General features: G+C 43.1%; 1 protein-coding gene and 2 long non-coding RNA genes across 4 annotated transcripts in view; 1 reads left to right on the top strand and 2 right to left on the bottom strand.

Moving 5' to 3' along the window:
• LOC125988492 (neuroligin-3) overlaps positions 1 to 22,742 on the top strand; it is a 219,284-nt gene that overhangs the window by 142,443 nt on the left and 54,099 nt on the right. For both annotated transcript variants that reach the window (XM_049753785.2, XM_049753793.2), the window contains one exon: positions 7,626 to 7,811. In XM_049753785.2, the coding sequence (XP_049609742.1) occupies positions 7,626 to 7,811 (186 nt within the window). The remainder of the gene's footprint in view (positions 1 to 7,625; positions 7,812 to 22,742) is intronic.
• Positions 9,330 to 9,663, bottom strand: LOC125988529 (uncharacterized). The gene is made up of 2 exons (XR_007488397.2): positions 9,475 to 9,663; positions 9,330 to 9,389 (listed from the first exon to the last, which is right to left on the bottom strand). It is a non-coding gene; the product is annotated as an uncharacterized lncRNA (long non-coding RNA).
• On the bottom strand, positions 20,402 to 22,002 carry LOC137840596 (uncharacterized). The gene is made up of 2 exons (XR_011087353.1): positions 21,757 to 22,002; positions 20,402 to 20,470 (listed from the first exon to the last, which is right to left on the bottom strand). It is a non-coding gene; the product is annotated as an uncharacterized lncRNA (long non-coding RNA).

Raw genomic sequence — 22,742 nt, 5'->3', positions numbered from 1 at the left:
CTTTTTCTCTGCCTTAACGGGAGTGTGCAGGCCCGCCTCCGCACCAGCTGTGAGATGCCTCGTCGTCCTCAGTGTAAAAGCATTTGACTATCTTTGACAACTGACTGTCTGTGCTCATAGCATTGATGTGTAGAAAGCATGAGGTAGTTCTTGTAAGAAGATGCTTAGCCATTGAGGGAGACAAGCGCCACTAAAGTCTAAATGGATCATTTAGAAACCAAAGGGTTTCCGTTTTAAGGGCAAGAACACATCAGTGGATCTTAGGATCATTTAGGCCTTTTCGTTGCTTGTCCAACTCTTTGCCTAACATTAGGCAAACCCCCTCGTTACACATCTTTAAAACATTTTTATTCTATGGATTTTGACCCATCATGAGACTTGTTTTGTTTTTATTGTTTCTGTCATCAATTTATTGTTTTAATTGTGTTTGTTGTTGTATGACTTATTTCAGCTCCATGAACATCACTCAATATGCAGCCGTGGTTGTTTTAAAGTGCTCTACAAATACAGTTGAGCTGAGTCGAGTATACAGTGCCGTATAATGGCTGTGTCAATCAAAACTGAGCATTATCATATCAGTAAAGACAGACACTTTAATTTGATGAAACATTCCGAGAATGTAAAATATAGTTTTAAGAAATTCTATTCATATGTAATTATAATCTTTTTCTGTGGTGATAAGATCATGCGGCTGCCTCTTTCCAACAGCTTTCTCTTCTACCAGAAAAAAAGACTGTGATGTTACGTATGTAAATGGCCGTCAGTATTCAGGAAGCCATAAGGAGGCTTCCTTGTGCTTGCATGCCCTTCTCTCTCCTTCCCTTGCTCTCGGATCACTACGATCTGACTCCAGCCGTGCCGTTGGGCATGGAGCTGTAAACAGGAACTGATCCGAGTAGCAGTCACCTTCATTCAGGCCCCTCACTCGCAGTATTTTCAGAATTCCTTAACCTTCACCGCCCCTAAAATGAAAAGATGGGAGTTCCTAAAGGATGACTCTCTATGCGAATGATGTGCTACTGGATTTCTTATTTTGCTTGTCGTGAGCTTGACACACAGAGCCTTTATGTGGCCCCTTCCCTCATCTGCTTCCCATCCACACCCCAGAGGCTCCCATTCAGCTCAGGCCTGGGTGGGGGGGAAGTTGGGACTCTTTTGTACTGCAGGATTCTTAAGGGAGGCTGTCAAGGCTGCAACTGTGTGGGCCTTTATTTCCCCAGAGAGGAGAAGGGGGAACAGTTAGAGGGAAAGTGCAAAAGGGAGACGGGGAGGGGAAGTACAGAGGAAGAGTTGGGACACAGACCGCCTTGTTAACCAGCACCCCCAAAGAGATGGAGGATGAGAAGCAGAAAGGCAAAAGAAAATGGAATGAATCACACTAAAAGCTACAAAACTTGCCTTCCTTTACATCATCACTGTCTTCCCCCAACCTCCTCTTCTCTTTCACTCTCCTCCTCCCTATCACTTCCCTCCATCTGTCCTCATGTAAGCTCGCTCTACAGCTCAATAGCATAGTTTTGCCCTCCTCCTCACCCTTCTTTGACTCCTCCTCACCCTCCGCCATTACTTCACACACATTCCATTACCGGGAGATCGAGCTAAAAGAGATGTCCGGGGTCGGGGCGATCATTATCGTCACCTCTTTCCGCTCTGGCGTGAGTTATAGCCCGCCATATGGAAACAGACTTTTAAATCATAATCAATAGAGCAATATGTATGCGGTGAGGAAAGGGTAAAGGAAATCACTGCCACAGCCCAGGAGGAAGAAAGAGACATCGTGTTTATATTGAGATAGTGGCGCCGGGTTATTGATAAAAGATCACAGGACAAAATGCATTATGTGGCGGCACGCTTGGAAAAATAAACTTTTCTCAGTGATAAAATCAAACGAAAAGCTGCTACATTTGATATGCCAGTGGCATCAGCTGCATTGCTCCACACTGATGCTTGAGCTTGTCCACACTCCCAACCTCGATCGACCCTCTCTGTGCACGTGAGACTGTATACACGGTTGTTCCCCGACAAGCACGATGCAACGTGACAGGTGTATGCGGAGACCTGGTCAAAGCTCAGCTCTGTTTCTCAGGCTGAGATCAGGGCTCAATCCGTGACCGTGACTGTGGCACTGCAAGAAAATACCATGGAGCAGCTCCCGTCACAAGATCACCTTGTTATCAGTTCAGACATGTTCCGACATGCAGAGACTGAAAGCAGAGAGACTCATGTTGATCCGTGATGTTTGTTTTCAGTAAATAAGAAACTGTAATCTAATCTCTGATCCATTTGACAGAGGTTGGACTCCATAATCTGCTGTCTTTGTTTTGTTATTGTAAGGATATTTTAAGTGATTCACGAGCATGGCCTTAAGGATAAGCCCACAGAAGAGTTTCTGTTACGTCGTGTTAGGTTACGGATTCTAGTTATTGATCTGACTCCAAATTGCGATCAACACTTAACACATAAATTGCTATGTCCTAATCCACACACTGGCGCACCTAACAATTTTGCGAGTTCGTTCTGTCAAAGAGAAGACCAGTAGATCAATTAGACCAAATTTACCAATTATTTATTCCTGACAAAGCGCACTAATACAGGCCTGGGTCCCGGGTCCCTCACACTAAAACTCGTGCGTTTTTGTGACCACCAAAAGACGACACATTCTTCCGGGTTGCCCAGTTTTAAAGAAACACAATATGAATATTAAAGCATGCAAAATATTGTGAGATGATTGGTGGATGGCCATCTCCTCCCCGTGTCGGTGCTATCGCGGAGGTCAGGTGGTTGGAATTTCCCGCGAAGTCCAAGACACATAGACGTGCTGTTGTTCTCATTCCCGACCTTGAGGTGTTCTCTCGTACCGGTACTCCCTGTCTGGGCCTATACACAACACTTCCAAGAAAACAAGTTCGTGCAGTTTGCCTGCACATTCTTCGCCCCCCACCAATCCACACGTGCACTCTAATACTAGATATTAATATGATTATAAGTTTAACACAACCTTAAAAAATATGTTTGCAAACTCCCAAAAGCACATTTCCCTTTAGTCGTGTACATACATTTTGGACTTAAGCATTAATTATTAACAAGGCCTGCCATAAATGAAGTTTTTTTGTATGAATCCGTCTTTCTAGTGCAGTTCAACTTCAGGGCATCAAAACAAAAGTGTTTTTTACAAAACCGTTTCAGCTGAAACTGCAGGACTAAGTTTTGTTTTGTTGATTAACAAGAATCATTGGCACAGTTGCTTGGTCATGGATTTTCTGATTTTGCCGAGACTAACTTGTAAGCTATTACTTATATGAAGAGAGAAAACATCCACCACAGTTATTCATCCATCCACCCATTATCCATACCGCTTGTCCCCATGGGAGTCGCGGGCGTGCTGGAGCCTATCCCAGCAGTCATGGGGGAGCAGGCGAGGAACCGTGAACTGGTTGCCAGCCAATCGCAGGGCACACAGAGACGAACAACCATCCGCACCCGCACTCACATCTACGAGCAATGTGGAGTGCTCAATTGTTTTGGGGATGTGAGAGGAAACAGAAGAAAACCCACGCAGGCACGGGGAGAACATGCACACTCCACACAGTCGGATGTGCATCACAGTGCCGCCTTCCACAGTTTTCCACGGGTGGATATTCTACAGCAGTGTTTCCCAACCACTGTGCCGCGGCACACGTGGACACACAGACGTTCAGCTGTGCCGCGGGACTGTCCAATATTAATTACGGAGCGCATTGTAAACAGGATCGCCAAACCACTGGTCAGTTCGCGCAAGGCCTGGTCTGCCACTTGCTAATCGTGGATGTGTGGAAAATCGGAGAATTTTGAGATTTCATATTGTGTCGATATGATTGTATTGCATCGGCACATATTCAGTTTATGTGTGTGTTGCTGTGTGATTTTGCTAACAGTGACAGACACTATGACGGTTGTGGTGCGTTTGTGGTCCGATGGAAATCAGAGAATGCAGTTCAACCGGAGAACCTGGATTGGTTATTTTTCACATACGTAAAATAAGTCGAGACTCCTCGACTGTGATAGCCACTCAGCTGCTGTCAGAACAGCAGAGCGTCTTTAAAAGTGACTTTGTTCTTATTGTTGCAATATTTATAGACCTAGTCTAAAACAGTAAACAAAATCACGTTGATTCTTTTATTTTAATCACAATCACTTTAAATAGTTTATTTCTTACACCGTCTAAAACCTTTTTAAAAAAACTGTCACTTTTATTTAACAAAGGAATACAATTTAAAGAATATTTAGTATTTATTTCTATTAAATTATTCGACTCTCCATACATATATAGGAATAGGACTCTACGTGTTTCGTTGCAATATAACTGATTTTAATATAGGAGCTTAACAGATTTTTGTTGGCGGTGTGCCGTGAGATTTTTTCCAATGAAAAGGTGTGCCATGGATGAAAAAAGGTTGGGAAACACTGTTCTACAGTACTGCAGCATCCTGGATAGACGCGTGTCATCCTCTTTGGCATCACTGGTACCTTTATGTGGTGGTATCACCCAAACTGGTAATGAAGAGGTAAACCACACTTTCTCTTTAGAGCTTCAGAAGATGTTTATGGACCTTTACAATATAGTTAAAGAATAACAATTTGTCCCAACTTTGTATTTGGGTTGTTTTGCCCAAAACAATCCAGTAAGTCAGGTCAGAGTGACCCAACCTCCTGGGTCGGTCCAATTGTAGTTCATCCCAGAAGTGCTTGATGGAGTTGCAGTCAGGATCTCCAGTTCTTTCACAACAAGTTCATCAAATAGATGTTATTTTTAACCTTGGTTATTAGTTCACTACAAAATAGAAAATTACACTCTGTTAATTGTTTGCACAAATTTGGATGCAATGGGGCCTGCTAAGACTAGCAATGAGGAATTTGTCTGACAGGTCACACATGCACAGGTGGCCAACCTGTTTAAGTCGTATAACGGGATTGTTTCTCTTACCGGTTGAGTCTCTGCTCATTGACAGTGTGAATCTGAGCATAAAACGGTTGTATGGTATGTGTCACTAGTATGTGTCCTAGTCCTTTATTAACTGGCAACCAGTCTAGGGTTGAGTCTACCTTTTGCCAGAAGACCGCAGCAGATAGGCACCAACTCCCCATGATTCTGAACATCAAAGTGTCAGTGTTTAAAAAATAGCTTCCTATTATTTTAAGCAATATTGACTGGTGAATGATTAAGTAACAATCCCTCGCCCTGGTCCTACCACTGCAACCTCTTATTGTTTTTTAGTCCCACCAGTGAGAAATCATGGCGCACGTGTGACCAAATTGGTTGCACCCTAGAGCCTTGTTGTATACTGTAAGTGATGTGACTGCTACCCCTGAGAGTTTGTAATAGTCGCCACTGTGGAGACAGAACAACTTGAGTTAAGCCGAGAAGCCGGGAAAGATCCAATGATTTATCAAGTAGTGATGATACATAAGCACACTGAAGCATGAATGACTTCAGCAGGCAGTGTGCGTGTGGATCAGTGAGCAACAGTAGGAGGGGTAATCGCACCAACGGACAATACAATCAAAGTGCCCTCGTGTGAGCGCTCCCTAAAATTTTTATTGATTAATATATTTCGCAGAGAGTATGTCTCAATGCCAAAGTCCATCAGGTGTATTCCCTGAGCTGACAGACACATGGTAACCTAAACAAGTTGAATTCTCAGCAAAATATAGTCTCACCCAAGAGAAGGTAGTACAAGTCTGTTGCCCTTTCGTGCTGATGGCATGAAAAGAGGACAGTGAGAGAGGTGAATGAAAATCTCTTCAGATGGAGTCCTCCCCTTCTCCCTGCCGTCTTTTTCTATTCCTCTGCCTGTCTCCTTGGCGCTCCCTCCCTTTCTCTGCATGTGCCACGCTGCTCTGTCATCCTCAGGGATGCGTCTGAAGGAGACCATCTGTTGATCTATTTGTCTCCTGCTTTGCTGCCCGCACCACTTCCTCCTCACCGTATCCATGATGAGGCTCGTCCTTTCCGATGCCGCTCATTCGCAGCCGTCAGGCGTGCGAGGGCATGGCAGGTGCGATTCTGAAGGCAAGGCAGGCTGTCTATCATGGTGGAGGAAAGGTAGAAAGTCATTAGGACAAACACTCTGACCAAAGCGTAAACCGCTAATGATTGCAGAGCAGATGCTTTCTAATCTGTGTTTATCCAACGTGATCATGGCTCTGTCTGACCTGGGTCACGAACACAGATTTGTATTTTTTTTCTGAGCAAGCGATGCCTTCAAAGCACTTTTCTTTCATCCCACAGGGCTTAAAAACAGTCATTACATAGAGGCATTGACCATGAAATAGAAACAAAGCTGAGAAATGCTGAAGGGTATGCAACCCACCACCACATTCACTGCCTATGATGTGTTTAGCAGTCCTTGGAGGGAGGGGTGCTTCTTTGTGTCTACATGTCTCAAGAGTTGTCGCCTCGCATGCATGTTCTCTGGCTTGATGGACATTGAGACCACCGTCGGGACTTTGGGGAGTGCCTGCCTTTGAACTTCTCCCTTAGCTCGCGATTATCCATCATTCAGCAGGGCTTGGGCCCGTGAGAGCCGCTGGGACAGGGTGGTGAAATAATTCCGTATGAGGTCTGATGGGCCCAAGAGAGAGTCACTGTCCAAATCAAACATTGTTGAGCATGTGACGCTTTGGGAATGTCCGTGGATAGAACCTGCTGGGAATGTTATCGAGTGAGGAATTCTCAAAATGAACTTAAAATGAAGATAAAAGATGCCCTTGTTGTGACTTGAACATATGACCATTGCTCCCTTTTTCCCCCAGTGATCCATAAGGTTATCATCTGGACTGATCGATACATCAGATGATGGGTATTCACCCAGGGCGACATGAGATTGATTTCCCATAAGATGCGAGATGGCATGGGGTCCTCACACATTCCTATTTTACCAACAACCTTGTCATAGAATAAGTCATGATTTCATCGCAGCTGTCAACTGGCGTGACGGTTAGCAAATATGTAACCTTTCACGTTGATGATACATGCTTATAAACAATACACAAGACGTACGAGAGTATAACGACACAGGGTTGTCTAATTTTTGTCGCGGGCCACATTACAATGATAGTCTCCTTTGGAGGGCCATTATGACGGTGAACCCAAATAAATGTGTGATCGCCTCATGCTAAATCCATCGCATCCAGCCATCCATTCTCTGAATCGCTTATCCTGCAAAGTGATGAATAGGCCAGCTAGTTTTAAAATCAGAGCTTAGTTATATGGCATTTCTATTTATTTCAATGGGTAAAGAGGATTTAAAAATTTTAAGTCACCTCTGTACTTTAATTTGAGATGAGATGAGATGTGAGACTTTGAATACAATATTACACAAATGAGAACTAAGATATGCTAATATTAGCATGTGTAGTTGACGGAGTTGCTGAAATTTAGCAATGGTGGAGGTTAAAGTCAAAGTAGGAGGAGTGACTCCACATTGTACCTAATGTTGGCCCAATGTTGGTCCTCAGACCATATTTTTTTGCAAGTCCCAAACATCCTACTTTATTCAAAAGCCTATTTGAGCACTCAGTATAAAAGTTTAACATTGTCTCTTCAGTGTATGCATTTCAAATCTCTTTATCTACATGTGTTTCAGGCTTCCTCAGTACCGGGGACCAGGCTGCTAAAGGGAACTACGGACTGCTAGATCAGATCCAGGCTTTAAGGTGGATCAGTGAGAACATCGGCTTCTTTGGAGGAGACTCCAACCGCATCACCGTGTTTGGTTCCGGCATTGGAGCGTCCTGCGTCAGCCTGTTAACCCTTTCCCACCACTCTGAAGGTACATATGGTGCTGTCAAAATTGGGCTGGTGATATTGGGTAGGGTGGTGCAGCTGTTACCTGCTGGTGGGCTGCTTGGTATTAGAATCTGGCAAAGCCAGAGTGGCAGTCATTGAGTAATGGAAATTACAGCATGACAAATGCTGTATGGAGCAGGTGTTTGCATTTCAATTATTCTGTTGTTCAATACCACGGGGAAATTCCACATGTGGGTCTTGCGATGCTTTGCTGCTTTTGCTTGTACCCCCTCTCCCTGCCTCCTTTTGGATGTCAGAAATGTACCTATGGGTATAATTTTTTTTGTATGTGAACAAGATTAACAACATGATGCACTTTGGAAGAGCCATTCAGTCCTGCTAAATGACACACACATATTTACAGACACACACACGCAGCACTCTTCTCTTTATAGTGAATGTTCATCCTCAGGCTTCCTTAATGCTGTCTCGTAATAATATACTACTCTCGTTGGCTATGTCTTTTACAGTAAGTGCAGCATGTGTGCTTAACCTGTACTTGCAGTAAGTCAAAGTCAAAGTCAAAGTCAGCTTTATTGTCAATTTCTCCACATGCCAAAGACACACAAAGAAACCGAAATTTCGTTCCCCCCTATCCCACGGTGACAAGACATGGCTCACAACAGACAAACAAGTAAACAAGTATAACAAAAGCATGCTGAATAAATAATGAATAAATAACACAACAATAAATAAATAAATAAATAAATAAATAAATAGGAGGAGCAGAAAAAAAAGGAGCAAGTGCGCGTACAGCAGACATTCCCGAAAATAGCGCAACAGTGCCGCACGCTACGCAGAAGGGGGTAGCGAGTTCAGGGCCCTAACAGCCTGGAGAAAGAAGCTGTTGGCGAGTCTGGTGGTGCGGGAGCGCAGGCTCCTGTACCTCTTCCCAGAGGGCAGAAGGTCAAACAAAGAGTGAGCCGGGTGACTCACATCTCTGGCAATCGAGGTTGCCTTGCGGGCGACATGGGAGGTGTAAATGTCCTTCAGGGAGGGTAGCGAAGCACCAATAATCTTACCAGCCGTATTCACTATGCGCTGCAGGGCCTTCAAGTTCTGTTCAGTGCAGTTACCACCCCAGACAGCGATGCAACTGGTGAGGACGCTCTCAATGGTGCCACGGTAGAATGTAGACAGTAAGCATGCCTCATAGACATACTTCCCTGATGCATCATTGAATTAAAAAGTAAATTGTGGCTCGGGCTTACTTTAACGAGCCACCGCTGTGGGAACCATCCGTGAATGTCAAATTCCTGCTACACCCTGCAGAGCCACGAAGTAACTGCATCATTCTTAACCTTGAATTATTACCTTCACTCACATATTTACTCATCCTGTTGACGTAGTTGTATTGCATCCATGTTGTAAAGCGATGTTTATTTGCTGGTTAATATTCTAAATCTGTTTATAAGTATACTGATCTCCCTGTGCGTTATGTACTTCATGTACGTTGTCACAGTTCATCAGCCAGCCAAACTCGTGTATAGAACACTTGAGCCAGGATTCAGAGCGTCTTGCTCCCTTTATTTCGATTCAGTGTTAAACACAACGAGTGAAACTGCAAGTGAAACAAAAAACACACTTAGTTTCTTCTTATCTTATAAACAATAATAAAGTTATCCAATAAAACAATGATAACTTACAGCCGTTGATTCCGTGAGCATAAGGAGAGGAGAAAGTTTTGCTTAGATGACGCGAGTAACGCCAACGTCTCTCCACTCATCAGATGTCAAGTTGCTTCAACAAAAACATGCGCAGCTTCCGGTGCATTTCAAAATACATTACCGGTTTGCTTCCGAACGACATATAACCATTGTGTATGCTTCTTTACATAGAAAACATTACATCATGAAAACAATTCTGAGGGCAGAACAATAAGCACCGCGGAGGAGATCGCGGAGCCTCATTCGACTTCCAGCGGCCGGCGAGCTCGCGCACGCCGCCCGGCACCACCGGGAGGCTGGAAATAGCTCCCGCCGAGCGGATCGGCACTTTATAAGCACCGCGGAGGAGATCGCGGAGCCTCATTCGACTTCCAGCGGCCAGCGCAATCGCGCACGCCGCCCGGCACCACCGGGAGGCCGTGCACACGGGCCAAGTGGCCGGAAATAGCTCCCGCCGAGCGGACCGGCTCTTTATAAGCACCGCGGAGGAGATCGCAGAGCCTCATTCGACTTCCAGCAGCCGGCGAGCTCGCGCACGCCGCCTGGCACATACGGGAGGCCATGCGCACGCGCCAAGTGGCCGAAAATAGCTCCGGCCGAGCAGATCGGCACTTTATAAGCACCGCGGATGAAATCGCGGAGCCTCATTCGACTTCCAGCGGGCCGCGCACTCGCGCACGCCGCCCGGTTCAAATTTTCTAAGTGCCAACGGCTCTTGCGCCATAAAGAGTCCGCCTCGGCTGGTTCCCCATGTCGGCCAGAACAAGTGAAAATTCGGCCTCTTCCCCTGGAAGTCCGGCCAAGTTTGGCGAATATTTTCTAAGTGCCAACGACTCAACCGCCGTAAAGTGTCCGCCTCGGCTGGTTCCGCATGTCGGCCACCACAAGTGAAAATTCGGCCTCTTCCCCTGGAAGTCTGGCCAAGTTTGGCAAATATTTTCAAAGTGCGAACGACTCAACCGCCGTAAAGTGTCCGCCTCGGCTGGTTCCCCGTGTCGGCCACCACAAGTGAAAATTCGGCCTCTTCCCCTGGAAGTCCGGCCAAGTTTGGCGAATATTTTCTAAGTGCCAACGACTCAACCGCCGTAAAGTGTCCGCCTCGGCTGGTTCCTCCGGTCGGCCAGAACAAGTGAAAATTCGGCCTCTTCCCCTGGAAGTCTGGCCAAGTTTGGCGAATATTTTCTAAGTGCCAACGACATTCATTTAGACATGGCGATTGAATGTTTACGTACCGGTAGTTATTGTCGTTGCTTGACGCGCGATGACTCGCACATTCGCTCAATACCCAGTACTTCCCCCTAGCAGTCATCGTCGCTGCCTGGCTTTCGATGTCCGTTATTGAGGTGAGAATATTTGAAATTGTTGCTGAGGATGCGTGTTAATGCGACGAACGCTTTATAATGATTCAGTTTCTCGCTGTTTGATGAGCCTGACGGACGCACACCCACGCACAATGAGATGCATGAGAAACAGCCTTGGTTACCATCACATTTGAAGCGATGAATACGAAGTTAAATTTTATGACTCTGTGTATAAGTCGAGGTCGATTTTTTTCGGTCGATTTTGGATCGAAAAAGGTCGACCAATACACCGGCAAATACGGTACTCTGCTTGTAAAGCAGCCACTAACAAGGTACTTTGGACACGCATGGTTGGCAGAATAAGTTATTTAAACTGTACGTGGCAGATAGTAGGTTGCATTAAATTATTTTTTCATTTTGCAGCGTTGAATCTTTTTTGTTTTTTAAATGCGTGTAAAAACTGTCCTTTTATTTCCCCCAAAATGCTAAGAATTGGTCATGTGTTTGCTACACTCCAATTTGCATTAAAATATTATTAATTGCTTCAATTTCATGAGATGGGCGAGGACTGCTTTTTGATTCAATTTTTACCAATAAAGCTGCTTTTATTCTTACTCTATAATGCTACGCTTCATGTAGCCTGTTATTATACTGCCTCCCAGTAAATGGGATATTACCAAGTTTGTTTTCCACCCTGAATGGTGCTGTATGTGACACTGCTGGGGAAAAAAAGCGCCAGTAAAAACTCAAAAGACACCTGGTAGTTAGAAATAGAAAGCTTAAATTAGGGAAAAATACTTATAGACTTAAAAATAGACTTGCTGCAATTTATCGAGTGGAAGTCAGTTTGAACACAGCATTGATCCCTGTAATTGCACCAAATTGCTTTGTGGATTAATTAAAATAAAACGTGTGTCCTCCAAATTGTAGTCATATTTTTAATCCCATCATATTGTCTTGCTGTAGCCGTAATTGACAGGATGTTCTTGTTTCCAAGACACCCCGGTAAACAAGAATAGAAGGCATCTGGAGAGCAGAGGCGGAGCTGAAGTGAAAATCTATAATCAAATGAATTATACAATGGCATGAGCACACCTGCTTTTAGGTAGGCCCCCTGTAATGGATTTATGTAAAGATTTCTTATACATGTTTGCAGTCTGCTGCTCGTTAGAAAGAATTATTGTGTTGTGTTCCGAACGGAAATGGAAATTAGAGCAGGAGACGCAATGCGAAAAAATGCTTTCCTCTCTGAAACTTTTTTTGGGTGGGCAAATAATATAAAGAGAAATAACTCGTGGAGAGTCAACTGTCACTAGCATAAAAGTGGACCGGTGATGTATTCAAATGAGACATATTGTGGAAAAATTACATATTAAAGAGTTACTCACCCCGAAAGCAACTTTTTTGGGGGGGCTGATAAACTGTAGAAACGGGTATCTAGTAATGCTGTCTTAATGTCCTGGTCATTATTTTAACTTGAATTCGTGGCAAAAGTCGTCTGTGTGACGCCATCTTTTGGTTAAACTCTGCACTGCATGCAAAGTTATCTTTCTGTCCTCGAATTTGAATAGCAGGAAATTCTGACGTCACTTCCGGAATCTTAATGTAGTTGCTCTGCCTCCGTAACAAGTTGGAGTTGCAATATTAGCATTTGCGAACGTCATTGAATTGATTTTCAGGTTAGTGATTTATTAGCATTGCATTTGGTTTGTTTATTTAGGAGTCGTAGAATAGAATTCTTTCAGTCATACTTTAGACCAGGGGTGGGCAATTAATTTTCACAAGGGGCCACATGAAAAACCTGAGTTGTGTCAGAGGGCCACACCTACGATAACTTAAACCTGCTCAATTTTCTTCCATTGTAAAATGCACTAAATTATTTATTTTAAATAGCTGGTACTGGTAATTAGAAGAATACAAGTATTCGGTTTATATTTATATTAAGCTGTGTGAAATTGTGGTGTATAGGTCAAATAAAAACACAATCATTAATCAGTACAATTTATTCTTAACTTCTTTAACTTTTCCTCAAATGACAAAGCCGCTGCATCTCTGGGTGTGAAGTTTGATAAAAAGTCCTTGTTGGGCCTGCAGTTTTGCTAGCAACGCATCAGCCTCTGATGCGCGCTGTTTGTCAGACAGATGTATTTTTTCTCATGCTTGGTTGTGTAGTGGCGACTCAAATTATATTCTTTAAATACAGCGACCTGTGTACCACAAATCAGGCACAAGGCTTTACCTTTCATTTCTGTAAAGAAATACTTGGCAGTCCATGTCTTGTTGAAAACACGGCGCTCCTTGTCAACTTTTCTTTTCTGAGGGTCAGCACACATTTATATCTCGGGCAGCATTACTTCGCATTGTTCACCTTCACGCACAGCTCACATACACGTACGCTACACGGAAGTGTGACGCCTTTCAAAATAAAAGCAAAACAGTTGTATTGCACGCACGACACAGATTTTTTGTATTTTTTTTAATTAAGTTTTAATCAAATATAATTTACGATTGGCCTCATGCGGGCCGGACAGGGAAGCACAAAGGGCCGGATGTGGCCCGCGGGCCGTATTTGCCCAGGTCTGCTTTAGACTGTGCCCAAGCCTCTCCCTCAATCACAAGCCCAGTAGTCCTGCAGGCAACACCCCATTCGAGCGCCGTTGTCAAATATTAATGAATGGTGGAGCAGGAGTCTCGTAGGATGGGTGAGATCTCCTATAATGTTATATCAAGACGCAATTGTTGATTAATGGATCTTCTGAACGGTTAGCGTTTCTGGTGCAATGTTATATGGCATAAAAGTTTCCGCTGTCAAACAGTTACAAGCTAATCGGAGGCTATTTAACTGAAATTGACACTGTCGTCAGAGTTTCATCACCAGGAGCGTAATTAGCTATGTTTGATGGTTCGAGGCTAGTACTAAGCTATCAAAAGTTTTAGCTTTTCAAAAATTAGCTCCTCCAAAAAACACTACCTAAGATGTAAGATGTTATGAGGTCATTTTTACTGTTGTCACGTTTTCTATTTTTTCGTCTTTGCCATCCTGACACAGTTCTTTGGTGACATCACAAAAATAGGACTGAAAATCAAACACACTTGTGAAGTGATTAATTCAGAATCTCACTGATCTGAAATATGACAAGATTTTTCTGAGGCCTCGGGTAATCTCACTTTGGAGGCGTATTTTTCCCTAAAATATTCACCCACTTCCAAAATGTTATCGACTCGAGGTATAGGTGCCACTGTGGAAGCAGTTTTGCCAAAGTGAAGTGGGCTCTAATAGAATATGATCCAATCTGACAGCACGGGATACTCCTTCATAGCCAGTATGCACTCACACACCTTCTCTTTCTTCCCAGTGCGGCTCAGATGCAGGATAATGAGGCCCAGGTTAGAGAGGTAAATCAGGGATGACACATTGTGTTGAATCTCCCCGGTGTGTACGCATGTGCGTGAGTGTGTTGTGTGTCTGTTTGCATGCTTCTAATGACAGTAATCCCACTGGCACTGTACGCGGCCTGTCAAGGCTGCCTGCAGATTGTGCTTTCTATGTAACACAGAGTCTTTTGGTGCCAGTATGACAACTTAGCTGAGATGATCCATGCACCTCCTGAAGCCTATTTAATAAGATGGATCCTCTTATATCATCCTAGCCCTCCGGCCTCTCTTTGATTGCCTGCTCCTCTGGCCTGGCCTTGGTGGCGTCTCCATGTGGGTGTGCCAATGGCTCCAGTCAGAGGGTATATCCATCACAAGCCTCCCCCACTTCCCCTTTTGGCCCGCATGAAGGCTGGCCTGGTCATCCTCTCGTGAGGGCTGCATTTTTTTTTTTTTTATATATATTTTTTTTTTGTACACTGCCCTGCTGCTCCCATCTAACCCCCTCTTCACTGCACCTGTCTGTCTCCCTGCCTTCACAGCCATTAAAAGCATGCTGGGGCCACACGCTTCCTCGCTATGTGTCCCTAGCGCCTTCTATTCCCGCAATAGTCGGCGGGATATACAGTGTTTCGCCAATAATAAGATAGCCTGCCTGTTTGTTGTGCGCCAAACAATCAAGCTTTAAGTCTGAGACTCAGAAAGCAGAAATGGTCATTAAAAGCTCAACCTCCCTCGGCAGGAGAGTGGTTTTGACCAGCTTATTAAATGTAGATCAACAGTTGTGTTTCCACAGAGGGGGTCTACGTGACGTCCCTTTATTTTTCTTCTTCAGCTTCAAAACAAAATGGCAGCTGAAGAAGTTCAGATGCAAGGATGTTAGCCAGTCTTGAGGATTATCTATCTGGCATCGCACTGGCACTAATTGAACATGCAAATGTGCCTTTTTCCTCCAGCTCCTAATTATAATTGGGATGTGTTGCATGTTTTTTCTGCTAATGAGCAGATCACCAAAAGCATGAGACATTTTAGTCTTTAGTCAATTATAAATGCAATAAATTATATACATTTTTTTACACTTCAGTTTTACTTTAGTTATGAGGAGATTAGATTTAAAATATATCAGATCCCTGTAAAATAGAGGTATGTGTAAGTGTAACCCTTTGATTAATTTAAAAAATGTATAATAAATATTAAAAACCCTAAAAATCCTAAAAAAAAAGAACAAAATAAAAAGAAATTTAAAAAAAAGGAAAAAAATAATTGCCTTATGCAATAAATGTACCTACGTAGTTGTCACCACAAATGTCCACTCTGCTTCATGTTGCAAGTGAGGTTAGATTAAAATGAAACAAGGTCAAAACTGTTACCAATAAAAACTGTAGATCCATGGAAAATTAAACAGTCAATTGCCTTCCCGCGCTTAGTTTGTCTCCTCGCCATGATTACTTCTAGGTCTGGCCGTTCAGACTGCGGTCACATTGCAAAAGAAATCGATATGCATCCGATCTAGAACCACATATGAAAGCGACCCTGATTGGATTTTTAACAATTTGGGGTTATAGTCACAAAAGTTAAGACCTGTGCACATGTAGACTTGGTTTCTTCACAAGGGAGCTTCTCCCTTGCATTCACACAATGATAATGTTTGCTGAGAGGCATCAAGCTCTATCCATCATAGAAAGGCTAGATAACTCTTTGATTGATACTGTGTTGATACTCTGCACGTGTCCACACAGGCCGGAGGGACTGGGTTGCAGAAGCACTAAACGTCGTTGTTTGCCCCCCTCTCTCTTCCTGTAAGCAATCAGGATAAAAGCTCTGCTTGTGAGGAAGTACTCCTGTTTTAATGGAACATCTTAGAAATTAAAGACAGCTAGTGTTGAGGATAATTAATGCCAATGTCAGCTTTCATTTTTATTAAGACTTCTGGGTTATTGGGCGCCATAAATGCCCCGGCTTTATTACACTCGTGCAACACGTGCTGTGTCTTTTGAAATGCAAGACAGCACTTAGCAAACTGTAAGAATCCCTTGAACCAAGCTAAGAGATGAAAAAGCATTATTGTCAGTAAAGTGTGACATTTTTTCTGTGTGTGAATAGATGCTTTTATTTTATTATTTTTTTAAAAAACAGGATGAGACACTGAAATTTGTAAAACATGAGCTGCTATTACTTTAATGGCTTCTTTATAGTATCTAGAGTCTGTCTGATTAATGCACATTGCAAATGATGTGACTTAATGTGCAAGTGATGTATGACTATATAGTTTGGCTGCACTGATTAGCTTGGAAACATGCAGGCTTCAGAAAGGGTGACTTAAGTGTGATGAAATGACTGACACACGTTCATGCCTCTTGTGCTAAGAATGCATAATTTACACTGAAACCATTACTGGTACACTGGTAATGTGGTTTTGTCAAATGAAGTCACCTTTGGAACCGTTTACCGTGCGATGGCTGCTCTTCATGGGATAAAATTGACACATGTTCAATTACTTTATTCTAAAAATTATTTTATTGAAATTACCCTTGCTCCAGTCCAACTTTTATTAATAGTACCGTAATTTCCGGTGTATAAGCCGCACCGTTGTATAAGTCGCACCAGCTAAAATTCTGGGATATTTTAGGGGTTTTTTTTTTTCTTACATAAGCCGCACCGGACTATGAGTCGCACGTGCACACGAGTTTTTTTTTTACAAAGAAAACAGTACACAGAAAGCCTTTTTGAAGTTTGAATAACATGCTTTAGCATGTCTTTCCAAACACTGCCTGTGACGCGTCAGTAATACAGCAGCAACACGGTATCACAGCACTGACAGGGCTGGTTAAAGTAAAAGTAAAAAAAAGAGCTTCATCGTCTTCATCTTCCTCCTGTGCACTGAAACCGTCGAAGTCTTCCTCCTCAATTTCCGATTGGAATAGCGTTAGATATCCTTCGCCACACAATTTCTCAGTATCTCTTTCGTCGTCGTTTTTATCCATTTCTTCTAGCATTTTCCATGATGAGGGTCCATGAAATAAAGAAAAGGGTGCCGCAACACAATGTCATCAACATCGACTGCCTTTAGCTTAAAAGCGGCATCATATGCATTTCTTTTGTCCCCCATAATGACAGTTTGTGTATAAAAGCTTCCTTTCAGTAATGTCCGTCTTGATCGCGTTCTGCGTGATGCGCGAAATGTTGTAAATAAACTAGCACGTCTTCTTTGGCGCATTATCTCTTCCTCGCCTGTCTCGCTCTTGCTTCCTGCTAGAGCGCCCCCTGGAGGCCGGAGGCCGTAAAAATCCATAAGTACGCCGCGTCACTATTTAAGGCTCAGGGTTCAAAGTAACCTTCTGAATAAAATGCATTAAAAGTTCACATTCATTACAACTTGTTTTTGGTGACCAAATGTCAGAAGAATTGAATTTAAATGCTGATTTATTGGGTTTTAATACAATGCAGATGGTCCAAACAGCGCCACTGCTTTGTGTAATCTCTGAGTCACATGGCAGAGTAAGAGAAAGGGTTTAGAGCACAGGTGTCAAACTCAAGGCCCGGGGGCCAGATACGGCCCGCCACATCATTCTATGTGGCCCACGAAGACAAATTGTGCATCAAATTCGTGTGTCATTACTAGAATTGCAAATTGTCTTCACTTTTAATAATATCTTTTTTTTTAAATATTTGACCAGTTTTTACTCGTCTGATTTGAAAACGAGTTATTTGTCAGTTTGCTTTGTAGCTTTTACTGTATATAATAGTGTTAAGAGTAAAAGTGGTCAAGTCATGACAAAAATCACGAAAAAAATCTTATATAAGCCGCACCTGATTATAAGCCGCAGGGTTCAAAATTTTGGAAAAAAGTTACGGCTTATACACCGGAAATTACGGTATCTGGTCTTGGTCGTTTGAGAGGAATTACGCTCCTTATACTAACAAATACTGAAAACATATTTTACTGAATTCTATAACAAGTCCCGTGGCCTAATTTTCCAAACACAAGCATTTTCTCCCATCTTAATCAGAACAGTTGTCTTATCAATCCAAACGTGTTGTCGCTGTCACTTTTGGAAGCAATGAGCATTTGTGTAATAAAAACTGTCAAGCTGACAGCCTTTAGTAATTGAATCACTGTAGAAGGTTGTTGTTGTTTTTTTACATTGTGGCTAATTGTTACTTCTTTACTAATGTAACAATGCAGCCACCGTGTAAGTTTCTTCTACTGCTTTGCATCCGCAGCGTGGGCTTCTCAGTATTATGTTGCTATTTATTACCCTTGTTACTACTAATGTCTCTGCTTACAATGCTTGAAATTCTACTCTGAGAGGACAATATTTCAAGGTGTAATAGAATTGTAATGAATACCAGCGGCATGAGTTCACTGGGAGCATGAAGAGACGTCCCTTTCAGGCTTTACGTGTGATTTAACGGCGCACATCCGTGTCGGAGACTACTGCATTCTTCATGGCATGTATTTAAATCACAGACATGTACATGGCAGGAATAAGACCCATAACAATGGTATTGCACCTCAAATCAATATTTGTCTGTAAATCACACGGATACCTTAGCTGGATTTAAAGTCCGCATTCATTGCCATGAGCACCCAGTCGCTGTTCGATGTATGCATTGAACGCAATCGCTTCCGTGATGCCCGTCAAGCTCAGGTTAGAAGTCATTAGAAAATGATTGATATAATCAGTGTCATGGTCAAATTCATAATTGAAACTTTATTGAGAGTACAGATTTTAGGCAGCATTTTAATATTATTAAGGACCTGAATTGTCAAAATAAATTGCCGTGAAGTTATTGAAAAAAGTGTGCCTTTATTCATGGCTGTATCACGAAATACCAATCGAAGGTCAATATGAATGCTGCCCCAAATTACCCAAGTGGCGAAAGAGGCCAGTAAGATATATTGATGAGGGATGTGGAAATGTTGTGCTATAGGTCTGCCTTAACTTTACTATTACAGCTCCCCATGACCTTTGAAAATTACACGTGTGAATTTGCTCTTTGAAGTGAGAACCCCTAGGAACTTTCCCTTGTGGACTGAACACCTCCATAATGTCCTCACTCACCGCTCATATCTCAAGGTGGTCATCCATCCACATGTGGAGCTGGCTGCATATATTGCAGGTAACATTCTTGGAACAGCCAGACATTGACGGCAGACTTATAAGAGCAAATAAAGGCAGCTTTGCTCCAGCTTGGAAGGGGAAAGATAGCCAGCGCATACAGACACATGCCTGTGGCAGCTATTGTTGTGCAAATTCAATGGGGTGGAGGGAAAACGCTGAACAATTGTCAAAAAATGAATAGAAACCATTTCTGAGCTGTCAAAAGGGCTCGGCACCTCGAAAGTGTAAAGTTATCTGAGTGTTTGGTGCTTTTTGATTTGCCTGTTTGCTGAAAGGGTGTCTGTGCCTATCATGGTGCGAAAAACAGGTACGGAAGATGAGAGAACGGGGGCTCGTCTTGTCATGTGCACTATCATTCTACTTGAATTGACAAGCGTGATAATTAAACGGAGGGGGGCCATCTCATGTAGCAGGTATTATTGTGTTTATTTGTGTTGACTACGTCTGCTTGAAGTCTGCCAATATCATGGCCGCCATTTTGTAAAGAAGCTGACCGCATCATGAGTTAGCCTTGCTGCATTTATGGTCAAATTTGCAATGAAAGGGACTTCTCTTTCAGGAGAAGCATTGTTGTCTGCCTAAAATTATTCACTATGCAGATGCAGTCTACTAATTTCACACAAATATATTCTCCCCAACGAACATTTCCGAGTGTTTAATTATCTTGACATGCATGTTTTTAGACAGCAGCATGAAGCAGGATTACCCGGAGGGAGTCCACACATGGATAACATGCAAGCGCAACCCAGAAAGACCAGAGCAGACTCATTAAGAGTCATGCATTATTCAATGAGAAATTGGCAAAAATGTCAGAAAAACATCGCAAGGTTAACAAAAGTGAGAAATATGAATGGAACCCCACATTCATCTTAATCGGCATGAAAATGTCAGATTCATACTTGGTACATAGTTTCATACGAATTAGTTCTGTACTATTTTTCCCATGTAACCCTACCAATTGACAACCACATACATAACAATGTGGACCTGTAGAATTAATGATATGTAGTAACAAGATGGGTCCGCTTTGGCTGTCCATCAGAGGGAGGCAGTTTTAGCGAACGCCAGCCAGTGGAGGAATGAAAAACTGACAAAGTGCCCAAAAACAGTGTGAGCAGTTTATTCTGCTGGTCCAGCCATCAGTCTGTCTCCGCTTGCCGCAGGTGCTTGAACCTATAAAACATGGAGTTATAGGTGCTAAAGAGTCAAAAACTAACTCAGAGAAAGTAGCGGGGGGGTAATTAAGTGCTTTAGTAAATCCTTGCTTTCAAACGGATAGCTCAGGGCAATGTATATCCAGTGGAACTGTCAAAGATGCGGGTTTGCATGAAACAAAATTGAATCTAATCAAATATCGTTACACATACTTGAATTCCAATTTCCTCCGTTTAAAAAAAATCGAAGAAAATTCTCATTGCCATTAATGGATTCTAAATATGACATTACAGAGTCAAATGGTCATAATTCGATTCAGTAAAATGAATAGTGGGTGTTTCAAAGTGCTGCTATTACAGAACCATTATTGATTGTACAGTTATTGGACCTTTACAAACAGAACCAATATTAATCGTACACTTATTGAACCTTTTTAAACCACACCACAAATCTGCGATTCATCAATACATATGTTCAGAGTGGAATTTGTACGATTCTGTGAGAAAAATTTGGAACCTCCTCAGACCATCTGTATGCCCAAACATACATTTTATTCACGATGCACAAGAGGCTGAAACTCATTTGTAAACTCAATAATATTAATTAACAATAGCTATTTGCTAATGGGTTGACTGACGTCCTAAATCACTGTGATGGATACTTTCACCCTTGATTCGTTCAAGTGCATCGAGTACATTTTACACTATACTGACACTTGGTAGTGTACATTTTCGAGACACATTTTCCCAAGTTTTATTTCCATGTCAAATTCTGAATGATTTGGAGTAGCACCGTACCGCTAGCAACGGGCTTTGGCAACTCGTGCAACATGTCGCCCACACAGGCTGCCTCAGCAATATTCTCCAAGACAATACGAGAAGAGCCATCTGGTGATGTAGCACTGAGATTGCTTTTGGAATTTTAATCGCGCCTGATGAACGAGGGGACGACAGACAATGTCGTCTCTTGATGAGTCGCAGTTCCCCAGCGAAGGCTTTGGCTAAGTCATCAGCTCAGGTGGATGCTATCCACAAATCCTCTTTGATGAATTATTGTTAAGAGCGTATTTGTACACATCCTAATAGACAGTGACAGTCGTGGAGAAGGTGGCTGAGGCTCCAGGCTGTGCCCCAGCATACTTTGATCTTGTTAGGATTCTGATCAATTAAAGCAATAGTGTCATCATATTACAGAGCACAGGGTCTCGTCTGTTTCCTGTCTTGCCCGCTCTAATGTCTTGACGGAGATGTCTGGCTGTCTTTCCGTCTAACAATTTCCTCTAATCTCAAAGGCATTTTCTTTACCTTCTCTGGCCGCTTCCGAAAGCATTTTCGTTCTCGTCACAGCATCTTGCCCTCCTTTTGCGGTTTTCTCTCACTCTCTCTCTGGCACCGGTGTAAAGCATCCATTATAGAGCCATGCATGGGTGTCTGTGTGAGTGAGTGGGAGAGAGCGACTTGGCACTGCTCAGTTCCCACCTGCAGAGGAAGCACCGACAGCTGAGCACCGGGGGCCCAGTTCAGCCCACCTCCCCCCTCGATTCCCTCTTCCTCCGCCCATCTCGGTGTCTCCACTGACCTCCCTCCCTCCCTCCTCCTCCTCCCCCCCTCTTCTCACACCTTCCCTTGCTTTCCGTCTCACCCTCGCTTTGTTGCGCACAAATTTTTCACCACTTCCTCCTATCACCATTTTCTTTCCCTTGGCAGACACATTTTATGCTTGTCCATAGTCGTGCAACCCGTCTGCCATCTCTTAGCATGCAAGCTGCGGGAGTCCGTGTTGTTAAGCCGGTTCCGTGATTGTCCACCAGATGAACAAGCATGGCGTAATTAGCCAACCTTTGCCCGTTCGTGATGACCACGAGCCTTGTTTGCTTGTTGTTGCTGGCAGCTCACCTCTGCGGCGAGCCAGGTCGCCTCTTCAGCGACTGTGCATCTGTTTCTCTCAGCTGAAAGCACTCGGTGCCTTTGAATACAAATGGATACCGCGGCTACGCCTGAGAGTGGTCGTTTTTCTCGTTATCAATTTCACATGTTTGAAAGCACGTGATTTATAAACAGCTTCTTCAGCGGGAAGGGAAAATGACCTCAAACTGTTTTTTCTTACTGTGTTGGCTAATTTTGAAATACATAGCGGGTGTTTCAGGACATAAATGATTATGAGCATGGAGCAATACATTTACTCCCCCCTGGATGGTCTTTTCATCACGGTGTGATAAGAAGCCTATTATTTACAGTATATGCTGCATAACCTATTAAACTATAGATATATTGCGGTGTGTTTCTCGGTG

The sequence above is a fragment of the Syngnathus scovelli genome, chromosome 1, assembly GCF_024217435.2.
Source record: "Syngnathus scovelli strain Florida chromosome 1, RoL_Ssco_1.2, whole genome shotgun sequence".
Taxonomy (NCBI): domain Eukaryota; kingdom Metazoa; phylum Chordata; class Actinopteri; order Syngnathiformes; family Syngnathidae; genus Syngnathus; species Syngnathus scovelli.
This window is presented reverse-complemented; position numbering and strand designations above follow the sequence as displayed.